This window comes from Malus sylvestris, chromosome 2, assembly GCF_916048215.2.
Source record: "Malus sylvestris chromosome 2, drMalSylv7.2, whole genome shotgun sequence".
NCBI classification, from domain to species: domain Eukaryota; kingdom Viridiplantae; phylum Streptophyta; class Magnoliopsida; order Rosales; family Rosaceae; genus Malus; species Malus sylvestris.
The window spans coordinates 4,370,297-4,391,126 of NC_062261.1; the positions used below are offsets into that span (position 1 = coordinate 4,370,297).

Below are 20,830 nucleotides of genomic sequence, written 5' to 3' on the forward strand. Positions count from 1 at the left end.
TTGATGAAAATGACAATTATAGTCAACTAGACAATGAGTTGTGCTCAAGAAATAACTTTAACACACTTTGAACTTTTATGTGATAAAGTTGTTCTTCTTAATCGTAGCTTGACCTTGAAGAATCGAAAGTTATGAGGTTGACTCATGCGTTTTTGGTTGAGAGTTGGCATAGATTTAAAGAGAGAGAAAAAAATAAATGATGATTCATAATTTCGAAATTTACGGAATACTATACTGGAGTTGTGGAAAATAACGGACATGATCATTTGATTCTACGACTTCTTCTTCTGCCCCAAGTTTCATACTCTTTCGCTAGAGTTTAACTTATCACTTAATCACGTTAAATGACGTTTTTCGTATTGAAAGACTCCTTCAAAAGTTGACCCCGCAATTTCAAACATTTCAATTCAAGAATTAAGTAATTAACAACTTACTAATTCAACACGTATTTGGTCTAACAAGCTTAGTCTTTGCATTGTTGAAGAGGTCGTGAATTCAAATTTCGTGAAACTCGGAGTTACTGAAAATCAACCTAATTGTGTTGAACTAGATTCTTGCAAGGAAAAAATATTGGACTGGATTTGAACACACTGGACTCTTATTTCACCCATCATTCATCAAAATGAAACTAGTTGACTATGGGCTTTCAAAGCCCAAAGTTCATATATCAAATCAATCTCCAAGTTGGGCCCAAACCGTCACACACACATGGGCCTGGACTCCAATTCGGACCCTGAAGATTCACCCGAAAAAGACGAAGAACACGCCCAACTTCTTCAGCCACACTCGCAGCCTCCACCATCTGGATCAAATTCATACGTCACCCAAAAAATGGCGCTGTTTCAAGCTCGGACGTGGCTTTCCAGGACCTTCTCGAGCGTCGCTTCTCAGCCTCTCCGCGTCTGCGTAGTCGGAAGCGGACCTGCTGGCTTCTACACGGCTGAAAAGGTAAGCACTTTTTGTATTTGTGCTTTTGCTTTCGATTAACTGTTTGATCACTCATTAAGCTTATCGAAAACCGAGATTTGTTTCCATTTAAGTTTGATAAAGAATTGGATTGGAATTTGATATGAGCTGACACAGATGCTGAAGGCGCATCGGGAAGCAGAGGTGGATATCATCGATCGGTTGCCGACGCCTTTCGGATTAGTCCGCTCCGGCGTCGCGCCTGATCATCCCGAAACCAAGGTGACCGCTTTATTGCTAATCTCAGTTTTTTGTTTTCGTTTGAGAATTTTTTATTGAAATATTTAAGGAGAATTTGGTGAACTCACACATTGTAGAAAATCGATTTAATTTTCGCGAATATGGAGCTTCTTGTGGATTTTATTTGTTTGTTTTGCTGAAGTGTTGGTGTGGCGGGAAATAAATTTCTTATTTGAGCTTATTTGATCAGAAAACTTGCAACAGATTGTGGTGAACCAGTTTACGCGGGTTGCGCAACATGAACGCTGCTCGTTCTTTGGAAATGTCACCCTTGGATCCTCTGTAACTCTCCCGGAGCTACGTGAGCTGTATGATGTAGTGAGTTATGATTCAGTATGTGTTAATAATGCTGGAAATGTCGTTGTTGGAATGGCTATTTGTTTGTGACCACCATTATGTGCAATATGCAGGTTGTGCTTGCCTATGGTGCTGAAAGTGATAGAGTTCTTGGTATTCCTGGAGAAGTATGTTTTTCGTGTTTCAATTTTATTTCTCTAGTATTATGGCGCTCTATGGTCAATAGAATGACTGCTTGTTTAGAATGAAAATGTTTTGTTCAATGCTTTTGAGAATTTAAGGATTCATCTTTTAGGGTCCCAATTGGTGAAGTCCCTTGTTTCACAAGTGATCTGATATCAAATCTAGCATCCATTATGGTTTAGGGGGATTTCGGAGTTTCCTTTTTATGTTTTTGTTTTTTTGTATCTGAAAAAGAATCATTTTGTAAGTAGACTTGCAACTGATGTTGTTTATACATTTTTTTTAATAGTTGGGTTTACTCTATTTTTAGGATTTGAGTGGCGTATATGCGGCCAGAGAATTTGTTTGGTGGTATAACGGGCACCCAAATTGTAGATACTTAAATCCCGACTTGAAGAGTTCTGATACAGCTGTAATTCTTGGTCAGGTATTTACCTTCATTGTTGAGGTTACATGTTAATAATTATGATTATCCTTCTAAGTTACTGACATGAGGTCAGTTAATACATGTACTTTGCAATCCTTGTCATCACACATAAATTCCTGCTTAATCTAGATTTTTTACTTAGTTCTGCTTTCAGTAAGGTTGAAACTATATGGACTGCAATTGGGGTGCCGCAAAATAAAATTGTTTTGGCATGTCATGTAACCATCCTTGAAAGGTCGGGCCAAGAATTTATTTATTTGAAGTGAGGATGCCAATGAAAAATGAACAGTGACTTGAAATGCGTTTAGTATAGTTTGGATAATAAGAATAAACCATTGGTGAGATTAGCAGTATATGCAGGTTTACATATTCAGAAAGTGTAAACATTCTTACTCTTAATGGACTTGTCAAAACATATAGCCTTTTATTACATAAGAGTTTTATCCCTACCAAACACAGCTTCTTTTGCTTTCAGGGCAATGTAGCTCTTGATGCTGCACGTATTCTTTTACGACCAACAACAGAATTGGCCACAACTGATATTGCAAGCCATGCATTGGAAGCTCTTGAGGATAGCTCTATAAGGTTTGATGATACCCCATGTCTTGAGATTAACCAGTTACATTAAACTTGCTCCTTTGTCTGGGTTTCATTTTTCTATGATATTAATTTCATGTCAGGAAAGTGTATTTGGTTGGAAGGCGGGGACCAGTCCAAGCAGCTTGCACTGCTAAAGAGCTGCGTGAAATTCTTGGTGAGTCTTAACATCAGACTAATTCTAGTTCTAAGTGAAGCATGGCCTTTTTGAACTAATATCCGCCATCAGATTTTGTTTTTATATTTTGTCATGAGTCATTGGTGTAATTGTGTCATCATCCTCTCACGTAACAAATATTACTGATGTTCATGTTTGCTGAGCTTTTTTATGTGCTGAATAAAAAAAAATTGTTGTCTTTGTTTTTCAGGTATCAAAGATCTACGTGTTCACATAAAGGAAACTGATCTACTCACAACTCCAGCAGATGAGGTATCTCTCTCCTAAAGCTACAGTCATAATATGAATATGAAGTATTCTAATTTGCTATTGACGGTTTATTAATTCCCTTATTGATAGTAATTTTCCATCCATTGGTGTTTCTGTGACTTATTGCTATCATTTGGTAAGGAAGAGATGAAGAATAATCGAATTCGGAAAAGGGTTTATGAGTTGCTCTCTAAGGCAGCCATGACTAGACCTTCACACCACAGCTCAGATCCACGTGAACTGCACTTCGTTTTCTTTCGGAAGCCTGATAAGTTTCTAGAGTCTGATGAGAGAAGTGGCCATGTTTCTGGTGTCAGACTTGAGAAGACAAAACTCATAGGTAACTTACCCTGCATAGACATTTGTAGTTAAAATGTTTCATGTGTTTTGCTATGAAGTGAGGCCATATCTCTGAGTCACTGTACCTTAGGTTGGTGTCATGAATGTTGTCAATAACGTATGTAAATAATTCTTTGTTTTTGGTCATCCAAGTGATAATGACAAAACCACTTCAACTTCAATTTCTAGGTACTGGCCCAGGAGAACAAACGGCTGCAGGTACTGGACAGTTTGAAGAGCTTGGATGCGGGTAATTTCTTCTAAAATTCAAGCTTTGCAAATTTCATTACTATAGGCATATGCATGAAATAAAAGTTAAAGGTGGGCAGGGGGAGAGAGGTGAGGTATTGACAACATTGGTGATATGCTTTCTTTCTTTTTCCAGGATTGTGTTAAAGAGCATTGGTTACAAATCTGTACCAGTTGATGGCTTACCCTTCGACCATCGGAAAGGTACGTAGATGTTGTTAGAGGAAGTGAAGTCTATTATTCTATCTGGAGCTTAGGTTTTCCACAAAACTCTGTTTTAGCATCAAAGTTGGTGATATTGTACAAAACTTGAGGAAGATTATTCCAGCCAGATGTGCTATTACAAACTTCATGTGGTTTTGGAATTTTGATTCGTTGAATCTTTAGACGGACTCATTCACCTGTCCACTAAAAATATTGAGTTTAGCAAACTTCTTCCAGTTTCTTGGATATTTCTAAATAAGCTTCTTACCGGAAGTGGTTCTAAACCGACTACATGAGAGTTGCTCATGTGATCAGCCCCGCATTCATGAAACGAAATAAGGATGATAATGATGGTCTGATGTCCTTCTTTGCAGGTGTGGTTCCAAACATTAGAGGGCGAGTTCTCAGTGATACATCTGGAAATCCAACGCTTCTTGAGAAGGGTTTGTATGTATGTGGATGGTTGAAGAGAGGACCAACTGGGATCATTGCTACAAACCTCTACTGTGCAGAAGAAACTGTAAGTGGTGTTTTGCATTACTTAGATGGAAAGGTACTGGTTAATAAGGTATCCATTCGTATCCATCAGTGTTACCGGCTTTCCTCACATCACCGATTGACATGGCAGGTTTCGAGTATATCTGAAGACCTTAAGCAAGGAAAACTGACATCCTCGTCTAGCTCAGGCAGGGACGGTCTCCTCCAACTGCTCGATAACCGAAATGTCAGAGTTATACCATTTGGTGAATGGGAAAAGATAGACTCAGAAGAAAGAAGGCTGGGAAATTTGAGAAACAAGCCGAGGGAAAAATTAGCGACCTTGGAGGAGCTTCGGAAAGTAGCAACAGAATAAATACCCAATTCAGGGCTTCTGTTTTTTCCTTTTTTTTTTATTAGGATTTATTGTTTGAGCTAGAGAGATATATTCCAATAAATCGAAAAGCAAGCATAACGAGATCAATTTAACATTATGTAACAAGCTAGATTCAATTTACCAGAATTTCCGTTTCACTAATGCCCAAGTAATCAATATATCCTGTAATGTTTACATATCAAAAATGCCGAGTAATCGATATATCCTGTAATGTTTACTTATCAAAAATGAGTACGAGAAGAAAAACAAAACGTTCTAGTTCTTGACTTTTCCCACGCCTATCGACACATAAGTAACGAGAAAAGGGCACCTCATGAATAGAATCGTTCTGTACTTTGTTCGTTCTTGAATCTTGATAAGGATACATGCATAAATTCAACGTTCTTATCAAACAGGTTATGACCCTTCTGAACTCCGTAAATTTGTTATATTTCGGAGCATTTTGGCACAATTAGTTTTTGTCGAGCACAAGTCTGGTTGACATTTGCTTTTAGGTATGTAGGCTCAAGGTCAAAACCCACCGAGGTTTTTCATGCCGAGCACTTCCAAAAGTCACATAGTATGCATGCACACTTATGATGAATCCTTGCAAAAAATGATTCAATTCTGGAATTTTGGTGGCTCTCAATGTCACACCCACATGCACTTGTTCCACTCAAAAGCTTTTGCCAAATTCAGCTGGGCAAACGCTACTGGGGCTCCCAATTTTAGGAAAAGTTATTGTACATGTACTCTCATATTCTTATCCCAGAAGACGATGGTGACTCCAGAGATGGACATGCCTCATGCGATCCTTAGTCATCAAGTCACGTATCCTCATACGATTGATCAAAATCTAGCCCTATCGTTGTATGTCTCATACTTTACAAATATTACGTGAGTTATCTTCTTACGTTGCACCGAAACCTTTTGAGAGAAACTGAGAGAGCAAGAATTCTGATTATTTGGATTATCACCCACTTTTCATTTTACCTTGTTGAGTTGCCAAGTGATTTGATGTAGGATGGCAATTGTGACATTGACAAACCACCAGTTGTAACTTTGAATTATTTAGCTGGTAAAGATTCAGGGCCTCTGCCCCTACTGGACTCCAATAATTTTGTGACATATTTATATGGACCCCATTGCTGTGGATTTAAGTACTGCTATTACAACACTACCTGCAAGCTTTTTGTTGGATGCAAGCCACCTATGAACAGTGCTAGAATATCAAAGCTGGAATCCTAGTCTTCGTTAACACTTGCAAGACTTGCAGTAAAAAGGTACAAATGGAGCATAGGACTGAACAGCGTATAACTTCAGGTCTCGGCTCGACGAGAGAAACCTACCTGTCATGGGGGGTGTATATCATTTTCTCTTTTCTCTGCTTACATGATAACTACATAAAGAGAGAGAAAAAAAAAACATACAACCTGTGACGTGACATGCAAGTTATTCTCTTATGCATAACTCTAGTTTGCTTCAGTTTTATAATATGAGAACCAGTTCAAACCAATATAGCAGGATTTGGGTACTATTAGAAACGTTTCTTTCCTTTGGCTTGGTTGCTTTTTGCTGCAGGCCAATTACCTTGCTAGCAGATTCTGGTGTAAACTGGGAGGCTTTCGTTTCACCAAGTCTTACTAAACGATTTCTGATAGTTACAAACTTATAATGTTTGTCTTCTACTTGTAAATCTTTCTCTGCAAAACGATGCATTTCGTAGCTAGGTCGGCAGCGCATTGGAGATCTTTGGACTTTCCGATGGATGTATTTTCGGTTGCATGCAAGAGAATCTCCGTGCGCATACTGATGTTTACACTAGAATTCCCTCTTACAAATTAGGGTTCTTCCCAAATCTCATAATCATGCAAGTTGATAGTGTTATACAACTAAGGATAAGACTTGGGAGGTGGGACTGACTGCGAAACAGATTAAAAGCAGTGTTAGGATGGAGCTGCACAGGATTAATTATGAAAGACTGCAATTAACTCACACGTGTATGCGTAACTAATGGTAGCATTCTCATAAAATAAAACGAATTAATGTGACTTCGGATTGACTTGAAAGACATAAAACATCATAATTCACATTCGAGACATAATTCTAAGGTAAAACCAAATGTGACGTGTTACTTTTCTAGTGCTAATCCATAAGAACACAAGATTACAAAAGCTTTTCTGGTTATGGATCTGCAGTAATAATGCCTCATTAGTACTAGGGTTAGGGTTTTCCCTCTAATTCCTCTCCATGGAGTGGTGTGGTGGGCTCCATTTGGCCTCTCTTATCAAGTGTGTCTGATGTGCAAGACGTGCCATAATTCATAGATAGCTATGATGGATTTGCCTTTGGGAACTAAAAGAAAAAAGCTATTTATTCCTTTTCATGTTTAATCAAATACAGAATAGGGTCATGTGGGTGATATTTTGAAGATTCATGCTGTCTCCTAACCCTTACCAGAAAGTCTTTGCTTTGATTGTGACAACCATTTGAGATGTTGGAGGAGCTGGCCATCCTTTTAAGGCCTTGTATGCTTCAAGTAATTAATCAATATGTGCACTGGGGGAGAAACCTAAACCTTGAGATGTTACGGTGATGGTATCTCAAGTCATTCACAAACTGTTATGTATTTTAACTTTCATGTATAATACCTACTTAGGTTATTTCCATTGTAGTCTTCAAGTGCATGAAAATATATCATTGACTCAATATACCGTCATTGTACTGCCTCAAATGCATGAAATTTCTTCTCGCATATCAAGTTATTGTTGCTGTACAGTATTAAGATTGACTGACCATGGCACTAAAAGGATTCAAAACTGTGATGATCATGACATGCAGTTGTGTCCACCATCCGAAATACTGATGCCCTATAATTTAAGTATTGAGGAGAAAGATTAGAATCCCTCATATTGGTGGAGGGCCTAGCTATACCTTATCTCATGGCATCACTGTAGCAAAAGTGCAGGGCACTGTGGACCCACAACCTGTCAATCACCACCAAAAATATGGAGATAGTTCACCAGTTGAGCTTGGCCAAACACCAAGAGAAAAGCACAGTATATCACATCTCACCAGGGATGTGATTCATGTGCAGTTTTTTATACAACCGGTGTTAAGGAAGAGAGATTCGAACACGAGTCGTTCAGCGGACAAGCAGACGCTCTTAATCATATGAAGTGCAAGATAAACGCTCTTAATCACGTGAACTGCGCTTTACGGATGTGAAGCAAGTTTTAAGGCATTGTGATTAAAACTTGAAAGGGAGTGGAGATTGCTTTTGGCTGCTTGGAAACCACTATCGTTTTTCCAACACTGCTCTATAAAACCACACTACTGCCAAAGCATTCGGAGGCCCACCAACAAGAGGCAACAAGTTTGGTACATGAGGCCCACCTAACATTGTAGGTCCTCTTTGTGAGATTTTCTTTCAACATGTTCATCATTTTGAAAAAAGAAAATGCGAAATTATTACAACTACAAAACATGTTTCCTCCTAGTTAAAAAATGTTATTAACGTTTCAAAAAAGTTATCACACGTCCATCCGTTGTAAAAATTTAAAGAGAAATTGTACTCGAGAAATGAGAAGGGGGTTACTATATTATATCGGGAAATATAAAGGGAGTTTTAACGAAAAATTCGGGATACTGTTCATTTTAACGAAAAATTACATTTTTACACTAAAAAGTCAATCCTGATACTATTCACTTTACCCTTTATTTTGTCCTTATCGTTAAAACTCAAAGTTTTCAAGTCTTTTTCATTAATTTCCTAAATATAAAAGCAGAAATAATATTTATTTAGAACAAAGCGGAAATTTTGAAAATATTTTATATAGAGGAATAGGTGAAGAAGAAATTCGGGCTTACATTATGGTGTTTATTTCTTCATTGGTAAGTGCTTTAGCATGATATATCATCATCAACACCAGTTAGAGTATCAAAAATTAGAATTATCCTAATTGTTGACAAAATTCCAATGCTTGGGATGAAGTTGAAGAAATTCTGCTTATCAACTTCCGGATAAGTTTGGATTAGAACATTAATAAATTGCAACTTCCACTCAATTATTTGGTTGGTGACCCCACAACACAAAACTTCATTCTCAAAGTGTTACAAACACGATTGTTCAAAAAAAAAAAAATGTGTTACAAAATGGAGGATGAGATCCACTCCGAATTTTTATGTTCAGAGCTAGCGGATCGAAAGATTCAGATCATTGAAGAGAGAGAAAGATATCAGGTAGTTAAAGTTTTTATTGTATTTTTGTGAAATGGATCAGTGAAATGATTAATGAGGGCTGTATTATTGAAATTGAGTAGTGTAGATCTCTTGATCTATATGCTTCTGACTCAGAGATCTGAAGTGGATCTCAATCCACAAAAAGGGGTTCTATCATGAATAAATCATGGATTTTTTTAATATGATAGAAATCAAAGAATGTCATTTAACACTGCGATCTAAAACTATTCCCTTTTACTTTTAAATGAAAAACCTTGAGCTTGACTTATGTGGATCGTAGTTTAATACCAAATTATTAGTGTCGTACAATGTGATCCATGCCAAATTTATACATGTTAATGGAAATATATCGTTACTTCAAAACATATACTGATCATTGAAATTTACTGGTTTCAAAATCAATGAAATTCCTTGCATGCAAAGGTTAGAAGGAAAGCAAAACAGAAAATTGACCTTTACCCAAAATTAATAAAGATATTTACCAGAAAAATAATGATGAAATTAGATATGTAAATTTTGTGTTTTGAAAATATAGAAGAAATTACTAAAAAGGTTTTTTTTTTTAATGATAAATTTTGTTATATAAGATATTAAATTAGCTAACTACAGAGTTTGAACTCCTGCTGTCATGCAAAGACTCAACTATGATAAAATGCCACTTTACCGGAAAAAAAAAACAAAAAGAAAAAAAAAGAAAAAAGAATTGAGCGGGACTTGTTGCGAACGAGTTGCCGGTTGCTTTAATGTGTAGTGGCATCCACAGGAACACCACAAGCGTAACGCCGTTTGTCCCCCACCAACCCATCTTCTTTGTAACCGTGCAAACTTTAGTGCCGTCCAATCACTTCCTCTACGAAAATATCCAATTTGATTGACGGGAAACGCACATATTTGGAATTCTAAAATATCCTTTTTTTTTACCAAACAAAAAAAATTGAAATATACAAGCACAAAATGTCGTATTTTGTATTTTGTGGTTTAGTTAAATTAGTTAGAGCAGTATATATAATATTTTCATCATGTGCATCTTTGCACCCAAATTTGATGATTAATTAATATACGTGAATTATTTCGTAATAGTATGGGCTTAAATTAAATTTCTCTAATCTCTCTAAAATTCAACTCGAGTTTCACTTAACTCTTTAAAACTCAAGTCTTGCCACTTACACTGGCAGAGCCACGTTAAGGGCTACCCTGGGCTATAGCCCAAGTAGCTTTCAGTGAAAATTAAAATTTTACATGTAATCTTTATTGATTTTCTAATATAGCATACCATATATTTGGTCACTAATTCGAATTCTTTCGGTTTAATTATATAATATAGTTTACAATTGTCACTTTTTCTTTTTTCTCATTGCTTTTTGTACATGTACAAGTTTAAATTTTAACACATTAGTTCAATAACGAAAATTCTTAGCTCGCCTTACGAATATTTTCTTAAGTTAGCCGATACAATGAAAAATAGTCAATATTTTTTGTTTATAAAGATTTAAATCTTTAAGCTAGCCCAACCGGTGAAAAATTCATAACTCCGCCATTGACTGCTTAGTATTCTAAAACTCAAATTGAGTCTCATTTTCCCTCCTATTGTCAAATTCTATCATAAAAAAATCAAAACAGTTTATGCAACACAAATAAAACCAAATTGTTACTGAGATATAAGTCACATAAATGTCATATGGCTAACAAAAATTAATTAAAAATTCTTTTGTCAATACAAGTAAAATAAAAATTTTGGTTCAACAACAATAGGTCTTATTTATACCACTTAAACCATTTTAATGATTTGTTAACAAAGTTCCACGTTACGAGAAAAAATGAGATAGAGTTTCACGCTACAAGAAAAAAAGAGAGAAATTGAGCTTGTATAATATTAAGTGACAAAATGAGCCTAATAGAATTGAAGACCTTTTTATAAGATGATATTTGTTTTTAACAAAAAAATAATTGTTTATAAATCCCGTCATTTTTATAATAACGAACTATTTAAATAACTAACGCGTTTGTTCCACTAAATAAAATTTCCCGCAACCAAAAAAGAAATAAAAATTCGTTTCATTTACCTTTTCCAATATTTTTTCTTGGTTAGCAGATTAACTTGTGACATTGAAAATCCAAAAAGAAACATTTATTGTTTTTTCTTTTGTCTCTGTGCTGTTTTTCCCGTAAAAATAAGTGTGCCTTCTTTTCAGCCACCCGTCTCTCCCGTCAAAATTTTCCGGGAAAGTTTTCAAACTTTTCCGAGCATCCAAACGACAGCCAGCTGCCGGGACGTACAAACACAAATCACAGAGAGTCACTTCCCCATCAACCCAACTCTCTTCCCAATTCATCAAACTGCAGTCTTTTTCCCTGTTTTTTTTTTTTTTTTTTTTCCAATTGGGCGTTTCGAGCATCTCCATCGGTGTCAGCTTTCTCACAAATTCTCTCACTTTCCCACCCGACTTTTCCCTTTCTTTCCCCCAACCCAAACACCGTATCCGCCAAAACAATCCCCCCCCGCTTGGGATTTCCCTATCCGCCTTGAAAATTCCGACTGTTTTTTCCAGTCCCATCCCTTTCCGTAATTTCCCATTGCCGGCCACACGTTCACTTCGCGGATACCAAATTTTCTATTAGTTTTGCGAAGTTTTTTTTAATTTTAATATTGGGGAATAATATAAAATTGGAATAAATAATAGAAAAGGAAAGTTTGCCGGGAACTTTCTGTGACCTGTCGGACTGGTTGCCCCAAAAAAAGGTTCTTACAGAAAATTATAATTTGGTTATTATAAATTTGTCCCTTGAAATTTGGGACTGGTTTCACTTTGGGCCTCAAACTTTTTTCGTCTTAAATATTTAAAAAATGTGGTAAATGAGGTCGATGGTGATTATGAAAAGAAAAGGACAATATTGTTATAGTGATGGTAATTATAAAAGTTGCCACAATTTTTTGTAGTTGTTCAATTTGGTTGTGTTTTGTTTTGAGCAAACTCCGTGGTTAAATTATATCTTCAATTTTCTAGAGGTATAACATCTAAACCAACTGATGGATTTGAGTTGGTTGGTTTGATATGTTTCATTATACAAAAGTGGTCGTGTGCTAATAAATAGTGAGCATTTGAGCAAGTAGATATTCATAAAGTGATCACGTGCTATTCTGTCAATTTTTGTGACAAAAATTACTTTATTATCAGGCATACACAAAAGTTTAAGAACTAATTTAAGACAAAATAAAGTTAAAAGACCAAATTGAGTAAACATCAAAAGTTTGGGGGAAATATGAATAAAAAAACAGTTTATATTATTATTGTTAAAAACAGCCAAACCCAAAGGTTGGCACTTTTTATTTCTCAAGCTGTCTATTTAATAATCGACCAAAAGAAAAGCTGTCTATTCATATTTTAATTCAATTTTAATTTAATAATTCCCACATTTTCCTTGCTTTTTATTTTATTTATAATTCTTTTTTTACTAATTTTATCTGTTGCAGAGTACTGAGTACTGAGAGAGAAAGTGTGTGTATTTTATATACAAACAGGAGAGAGAGAGAGAGAGCAGCAAAATCCCAAAGAAAGCTTCTCATTTTCTTCATCTTCTTCTCCAAAACACTAATTTAATCTGAAAGAAAAGCCCTCAACTTTTATTTTCTCTGGTTTTAAATCCATTAATGCTTTCTGGGTTGATATATTTTGATGTCTATATCTTTGGAGCATGATTATATAGGCTTATCTCCTTCAATGGAAACCTCTACCAAGTCTGCTGCTTTGAACCTCAAAGCCACTGAGCTGAGGCTGGGTTTGCCTGGCTCTCAGTCTCCAGAGAGAGACGGCGGCGGCGGTGGGGTGGAGGAGAAGGCTACTGGGTTTTCAGTCTGTGGGGTTAAGGGGTTGGTGTCTGGGGCCAAGAGGGGCTTCTCAGACGCCATTGATGGAGCTTCTGGGAAGTGGGTTTTCTCTGGGAGTGGTGGATCTGAGGTGGAGTTGGGCAAAGGTGGGAACTTGCTCTCTCCCAGAGGTGTGAATGCTGGGAAAGTTCTTGCTGCTGGGTGTGAACCCAGCAATCAACCAACCGGTTTAGCTGGCTCTGCTGTGAAAGATGGGGTCCAACAATCTCCAAAGCCATTGCATGAGAAGAAACCCCAAGGGTCTGCTGGGTCTACTGCCCCTGCTGCAAAGTAATTAGTTTTCTTTCTCTGCCCTTTTCTTCTTTCTTTAATCTTTAGAGAAAATTTCTGCAGAAAGATGAATATTTTGTTTGCTGAATTGTGGTGTTATATTTCTGATGGGTTTTAATTTTTGTTCATATCTTATTAATTAGCAGTACTAGAGAAAATTGTGGGGATTTTCTTTGTCTGTTCAGGTCAAATTGAAGAGTTGGTTTTGCCTTCTCTTTATTTTGTAGATTGGTTGTTACATTTCTCATGTTGCATAAAAGCTCCCTTTCCATGTTTGGAAGAAGGGCCTAAGATTGTGTTAATTTCTTTTGTTTCGTTGCACGTATGTTTCTAAATTTGCCTCAGAACAGTAAGAGTTTTTCGTCTGTGCAAGGCTCCCAGCCAAGTCTATAATCTGTTACCTTGGTTTCTTTGTTTTGAATTTACTGCTTTATGGACTTCTTGACCCAAAATTGCGCCGTTATGTACTCTATATAGTCGTAGATTGGATAGTGCGAAGTTATAGCAAATCTTATTTAAGATATTCTTTGTAAATTCTAACTTGTTTTATGTCGTGTGTTACAGGGCACAGGTTGTAGGATGGCCACCAATTCGTTCTTTTAGGAAGAATTCGATGGCTTCCGTTCCTTCAAAAAATGGTGATGATGCAGAAGGCAAGATGGGAGCAGGGTGTCTGTATGTTAAGGTCAGCATGGATGGTGCACCGTACCTGAGGAAAGTTGATCTCAAAACCTATGGCAGCTATCTGGATTTATCTCTAGCTCTGGAAAAGATGTTCAGCTGCTTCACAATTGGTAATTTATCTTTGTCACTCATCCTCTGTCCGTATTCACCTGCCGTAAATTTCCCCTTCCGGCAGTAGTATTATGTGATTCAAATCGTCTTTAAGAAGCTAGGATCAGACGAGAACAATTGGAAGAATGTTTACCTTAACAAGAAAGTTGTTTTGTTCCTTCTTTAGTTGGAATATCGGAAATGTAGATTCGTTACAAGAGTTGGGTCGAATGTTTGCATATCTCTGGGTATAAGTGATTCAACTAGTTGATATTTCAATACATATAGACAAGAATAAATCCTGATCGAACTTGAAACAAATTCCGATTTATTTATTTTATCTTTTAATTGAAAACTTGTTCAGGTCAATGTGGTTCACATGGAGCTTCAAGGGATGGATTGAGCGAGAGTCGATTGATGGACCTCCTACATGGTGCTGAATATGTCCTCACCTATGAAGACAAGGATGGTGATTGGATGCTAGTTGGTGATGTTCCCTGGGAGTAAGTGAATTTTTCACACAATTTGCAAATTACCTGTTCATATTCCAAGAAACATACAATAGTACCAAATAGAATAGCTTTTCAAAGGAGGTTTCTCCATGCAAGAATGTTCACTTAATTGAGGATCGCATCTTAGTTTTGTGACTGTTTGTTCTTCTAGAATGTTCACCGACTCGTGTAAGAGGATGAGGATCATGAAGAGTTCAGAGGCTATCGGTCTAGGTATCTTCGGTGATCCATTTTTTTTCCATCTAATTCATTTCTTTTCATGTCTATCACTATGAAGATCGGTTTTAATCTTTCTAAGTTGTATTCTTGCACAAACAGAATACCGAAAAATTTCATGATGGCATGGTGATTTTGGCTTTTGTTTGCGAAACGAAATCCTTAGCTAGCATTATCCTCATGTTTTTCTATCTATTTCTTATAGCCCCAAGGGCCATGCAGAAGTGCAAAAATAGTAATTAGCGCCATCTCATCAACCATGAATGGATCAAATACTCTGAGCAAAGGAGGTTGGAGAGAGCTGCTGTTATGATCGAGGTGAAAGGCACTGAACGGTTCGCAAAATCGGGCACTCTGTTTCTTATCAACTTATGCTTCTAAAATATTGAATGTTTAGTGTAACAAAATATGAAATTCTAGTAGGAAATATGTTTATGCAAACTGGTGTAGTTTAATTAGTTCTCTCTCTCTCTCTTCCCTCTCTCTCCTGTATTTCTGATAGTTGGCTACTTGAAGTAATTGTATTGTGTATGAAAAATGGTTTGTTTGCCATGGCAATTCCATCAGGACCATGTCTCTACATAAAGCAGTGGAATTAACTGCGGTATTGGAATGCTAGTTTGGTTTTGCTTTGTAGCCTGTATTGCAAGACTTGCCAAAAAAAGGGGTAAGTTTGAGTATGACCGCCGCACCGATTCTAACCAGTGATGTTATTAATTCACGCAGGATTTTTATCACAAATGGACCTTTAAATTGACTTATCCAATCAAGATGGTCCTTGAAATTAAAAATCGATAAATGTAGTCCCTGAAATTGGGTAATGCAAATCAATGTAGTTATTCTGTTATAATTCCGTTAAAAATTATGTTATGTGCTGATGTGACATATAATTGGATTTCATAATATATAAAATATTGTCATGTGGATTAAAAGTATTTAAATAATAATTAAAAAATTATTTTATATAATTAAAAACAAAAAAAGAGAAAAAGAAGAAGATGATGACTGTTCATCATCTTCTTCCCCTCCTACCCAGCGACCCACATTTCTCCTCCCCTTGAAACGGCACCGTCGCACCCCTTCCCCGCAGTCCTCGTGTTCGCCGGTGACGGTAATTCGAAATGAAACTTCCTCGATATTGCTCGATCATGACAAGATTCACAAAGACGGCAGGTATGTTGGACATGTTACTGATTTGAAATTTGTGACTGCTAGAACTTTTCAGAGGTATAAATGGTTGTCCAATTGGTCACATGCAGGAAGTTTGGAAGGTTTCAACAACTGCTGGTGCAAAACGTGTGAAGAAATGCTCATTAGTCCCAGAGATTTCTGCATTAAGCGGTAGAGTCTGAGGCCTTATCCAAGGCAAGTGCCTCTGCCCCTGCTACCTGTCAGTCCTCCTTTCATGCAGATCCTGTGCAAGTGAGATTCCTTCTCTTCTTTCCTTTAATTTTTTGGGCTAGTTTTTTTATGAAACAATATGATTACTGCTTCCTTATTTTCTAGATTATCATTATAACAGATTAATGGATGCCTTTTTTTTATTTATTTTTTTGTTGTACGGTTACTTTAAATCAACATTTGATGTTATACTAGAATAGATATAGAGAAATTATTGTGTTCGATTATTTTTTTCATTGGCGGATCCATTAAGGGGCAAGGGGATCGGCTGATCCACTGAACTTCGATGAACGTCGATAGACACCTTAGATGCTGACCTTCTAAATTTCGATGAATGTCTATGGATACCTTGAGTGTTACCCTTTTGAAGATTAGAGTTGACTTCATACATACTCTCCAACCGACTTCAGGCCTACCAAAACCCGATGAATGTCCATGAATACCTTAGGTGTTGCCCCTTGCATATATTAACATGTGTGTAGTATGCATTTTCAAATGACTTCAAACCCTATAAGACTCAATGAAATAACGATATGCATGATATTTCTCCTATAAAAAAATTTACTCACTATTCTTACTGACACCTAATATTACTGTTCCCTAATATTATTTCCTGGATCCATGTGATCTTAAAGCTACACTGCACTTTTGTTAGATCTTTTTGTTTGACCTGATTCATCTGTGCGGGAATCAAAATTGCAAAACCTAAAGACAACAGTTGGTGGTAGTCCAACCAGAGAGTTAAGAAGAATGTCTGTACTGTGGCAGAATCAGTTGCTACAGAACTTGTCTTACAGAGCATTACTGGGCGACTTGGTTCTATTGAACCAGATGAGTCCTCGAAGAATAAATTGAAAGACCCAAAAGCTGTCAAATTTGGTAGGTCACCCCGTGAAGAAAAAAAGGTAACAAAGTCACAAGAAGAGAAAAGATCTAGGCCGCGACAGATGATGGAGTTTCACAATATCAAGATAAGCCAGGTTCAGTTTCATTTCGAGGTGCAGGCCATCATCTTAGGTCGAGCAATATCGAGGAAGTTTTTTCGAATTACCGTCATCGGCGAACACGAGGACTGCGGGAAAGGGGTGCGACAGTGCCGTTTCAAGGGGAGGAGAATGGTGGGTCGCTGGGTAGGAGGGGAAGAAGATGACATCTTTTTCTCTTTTTTTTTTTGTTTTTAATTATATAAAATAGTTTTTTAATTATTATTTAAATACTTTTAATCCACATGGCAATATTTTATTATATTGTAGAATCCAATTATGTGCAACATCAGCACATAATATAATTTTTAACGGAGTTGTGACAGAAGAACTATATTGATTTGCGACACCCAATTTCAAGGATTACATTAATTGATTTTTAATTTTAAGGATCATCTTGATTGGGTGGGTCAATTTCAATGACCATTTGTGATAAAAACTCATTCACGTATTATAATACGAGTGTATGATATGTTTATATTTCAGGGTTTAGGGTCTCTGTGTTTGGACTCGGGATTGGTAACATGGATGAATTGGGAACACTGCCGGTATTACAATCACTCTTCTCGCAAATAACAAACAATAGATTGAACTGAGGAATTGGTAACACTGCGTGTTGGTGTCCAAACATAGAGACCGTTGTAGCATTTAAACCTTATAAAATCTATCAAAATTAATCCTAAAGTAATATTTGTACTTCCATGAAACTTACGAACTAGCTAAATAAATAAATAAAGTTAGTTTATCCCAGGTGCTTGTGAGGTCAAAATAAAATTTTACAAGAAAAATGAGAAGGATTAATAAAATGGGAAAATTAATGAAAATTATATGAAAACTTTGAGTTTTAATGAAAATGACAAAATAAAAGGTAAAATAAATAGTATAAGGATTGATTTTTTAGGGTAAAAATGTGATTTTTCGTTAAAATGAACCGTACATGAACTTTTCGTTAAAGTTCCTTAAAAAAATTCCACCAACAAGGTATCATATTTTAAGATATAAAAGAATTGAACTCTATCAACAACAACAACAACGTTTTATCTCATTAGGGGATCGGCTATATGAATTATAGAACGCTATTGCGCTCGGTTTTACGTCAAATCTTCTATTAACTCCATGTACTTCATTTTTTTTTTCTAAAGTCTTTTTTTCCAAGTCTTCCTACCTTTTCTATCTCTATCTCATTTGCTTTGAATTTCTGTCGCATAGGTCTTTATTTCACATATTCAAACCATCTTAACATCTTATCTTCAATTGCGACCATTATACTTTACCTTAAATTTCCTCGTTCGTAAACATGACCATTTAAAAAAAAATAGAATTGAATTACATCACATTTTAATAATTATATTGGAAAATCGTTAAAATTAGGGTTTATAGGGAAGAAATAAAAGGGGAAAAACAGTGGGGGGACAAGTAACTTTTGGGAGGGTGGAATCTTTCGCTTCTCCCCGGCGTTTCGTTCCCTCGAAGCGAAGGATGAAGCTGAAGCAGTTGGAAGGCCACCTTGGCGGTCTCCAACAGTTCTCCAATCCAAAGGTCCCTCTCTCTCCTCTCTCTCTCTCTCTCAAACACACAGAAACTGAATACTGATGGGATGGATATTCTTCTTCACTGCAGGTGGAGCTGGAGCAATACCCAACTGGACCCCACATTGCTTCTCGCATGCTCTTCACTGTAATTGCTCTGCACCCTATTCCCTCCTTTTTGTTTCTCTGAAATTTCATAGGCTAAATTAAATTAATTAACTAGCTCATTGGTTCTTCTCAAAGTCTCTGACTTTTTGTTTAAAGTATTGATTATTCTGCTAAATTCTTGAATTTGGGGTTTATTTCGTCCCGTTGGTAACGTGGGTTTTCGATTGATTAGGCGGAGAATTCATTCGGAGACGTGAGTGGGAAGGTAGTGGCTGATTTCGGTTGCGGTTGTGGCACATTGGGTGTTGCAGCTGCACTCTTGGGCGCAGAGTGAGTTTCATCTTTTCCAATGTGGTTTTTACTTGACTATTAGTTGAAATTCGATAGCCCTTTTAACTTTGTTAGTCGAAATTGATGGGTATTACCGATCAAGTTTGTGAATTTTGTGTTCATTTTTGTTCTCGGTTTAATGTGTTCTTGCTTTGAACAGACAGGTGATTGGCATTGACATCGATGCTCAGTCGCTTGAAATAGCAGCGGAAAATGCCGAGGATCTTGAGGTACTGTTACTTCCTTGATTTCTACGGTAGTGATGTTTATAGTTTATATGGTTTGCTCTGCTTCAAAGATGTATTCATATAACCGATTTTATGCAGTAATATGGCTTTGGCTACTAATTATATATTTGTCTTTAATAGAAATAGGCATTTCATGGATGAAAATAGCTCCGACAATTTGCTGTATTGAATCATTTTGTGCATTGGTGCTGATCGTCTAAGATATTGTTCTGTTGGTAATCCCGCAGTTGGACATGGATTTTATTCAGTGCAACATTAAGAACTTAGGATGGAGAGGTAAGAGAACCCTACTGTTCAGTGGCCTTTATACGTATGTATTTATAGCAGAAACAATTTATACGTAAGCATACATGTGTTGGTTTTTTTCTGTTTGATACAGTCTTCAGTGAAATTTTGGCTCCTTTCTCCCTTCAAAGTTTTATGTTTTGTGAATATCTATGTGATATATGTTATGCGTTTTTTAGAATTTCATGTTTCAATTGGAGTCATAAACCTTCAAATTCTATCTTCGTCTAATGGTCTTTATCCTTAATATAGCTAGCGTTGTTGATACTGTCGTAATGAATCCTCCATTTGGAACTCGGAATAAGGGTGCTGACATGGATTTCCTCTCAACAGCTTTGAAGGTAAGCGCATCAGCTGATCTCTGATTTTCTTTTGTCATGTAATGCGGTTGGTAGCAGTTACTATGCTGGGTCAGGTTAAGTTGAATATCTTCTATCTTCTTTGTTCTAAATGTTTCCTCATATTGTTTCGTTTGTCAGGTTGCTTCTCAAGCAGTTTATTCCTTGCACAAGACCTCCACGAGAGATGTAAGTCACTTACACACGTCTTGCGTTGACATGCAATTATAATTTACCTTCTGATACCCTTAATTTGGAGGGTTCTTTCTGTGACCACATGATGAGACCACCCCCCTTTTGGTAAATTGCAGCATGTGAAAAGGGCAGCCTTGCAGAACTTCAGTGCGAGCAGTGCTGAAGTTATATGTGAGGTGGGTAACAATAGTTATCTTCAAATTGTCGTTGTGCCACTGTGATCATCTGTTTAAAGACATCAGTGCGCATGCTTTTTTTGTTGACGTGATATTAAAGTTGTCGTCTTCTTTGTTTTTCAGCTTCGATACGATGTACCACAGCTGTACAAATTTCACAAGAAAAGGGAGGTGGATATTGCCGTGGACTTGTGGCGATTCGTTCCCAGGAGTATCTAGCACCACATCGAGATGATATATGGTGCATTTTTATTTTTCGGGCCGAGGTCACATAAGTTGTATAAAAGGTGAACAAACACGCATGTAAAAGTTGATGTAGGAATTTGTTCTGTTTTCGTCAAATTTTATTGGATTTCTTGTTACCTTCCGTAACAGTTGAACAAAATTCTTCACCCTTTAGATTGTAATCTTCCAAGCTTAGTGGCACGTTGAAATTCGGTGATGAGATTCAATAGTTTCCATCACATTGATTAGATCCGTAATCTTGTTCTTAAATTGGATCAGAAGCATTATCAATTCTGATTTAAACGACATTGGAGATGGAGACTCGAACTC

At 36.7% G+C, this 20,830-nt stretch overlaps 3 protein-coding genes across 4 annotated transcripts; all 3 read left to right on the top strand.

Moving 5' to 3' along the window:
• The first annotated feature begins 782 nt into the window (after positions 1-782).
• On the top strand, positions 783-4,944 carry LOC126595740 (NADPH:adrenodoxin oxidoreductase, mitochondrial). Its single transcript, XM_050262046.1, has 13 exons — positions 783-948; positions 1,084-1,188; positions 1,411-1,524; positions 1,617-1,670; positions 1,997-2,113; positions 2,589-2,698; positions 2,794-2,867; positions 3,079-3,140; positions 3,279-3,477; positions 3,666-3,726; positions 3,862-3,929; positions 4,304-4,449; positions 4,558-4,944. The coding sequence occupies exons 1-13, from the start codon at positions 832-834 to the stop codon at positions 4,780-4,782; spliced, it is 1,452 nt and encodes a 483-aa protein (XP_050118003.1). The 5' UTR covers positions 783-831; the 3' UTR covers positions 4,783-4,944.
• A 7,556-nt stretch (positions 4,945-12,500) lies between these two features.
• Positions 12,501-15,318, top strand: LOC126595750 (auxin-responsive protein IAA27-like). Of its 2 annotated transcripts, none has more exons than XM_050262063.1 (5): positions 12,501-13,180; positions 13,745-13,974; positions 14,319-14,457; positions 14,618-14,679; positions 14,785-15,318. In XM_050262063.1, exons 1-5 carry the CDS (start codon positions 12,699-12,701, stop codon positions 14,802-14,804), a joined length of 933 nt encoding a protein of 310 aa, XP_050118020.1. In that variant the 5' UTR covers positions 12,501-12,698; the 3' UTR covers positions 14,805-15,318. The 2 variants fall into 2 exon arrangements, with proteins under 2 accessions (XP_050118020.1, XP_050118011.1); XM_050262054.1 differs by having other exon boundaries at positions 12,503-13,180; positions 14,888-15,318.
• Positions 15,319-18,438: 3,120 nt separating this feature from the next.
• LOC126595786 (uncharacterized) lies at positions 18,439-20,748 on the top strand. The gene is made up of 9 exons (XM_050262094.1): positions 18,439-18,605; positions 18,687-18,743; positions 18,936-19,033; positions 19,194-19,263; positions 19,509-19,557; positions 19,819-19,907; positions 20,046-20,093; positions 20,216-20,275; positions 20,399-20,748. Exons 1-9 carry the CDS (start codon positions 18,546-18,548, stop codon positions 20,492-20,494), a joined length of 627 nt encoding a protein of 208 aa, XP_050118051.1. The 5' UTR covers positions 18,439-18,545; the 3' UTR covers positions 20,495-20,748.
• Positions 20,749-20,830: the final 82 nt, after the last annotated feature.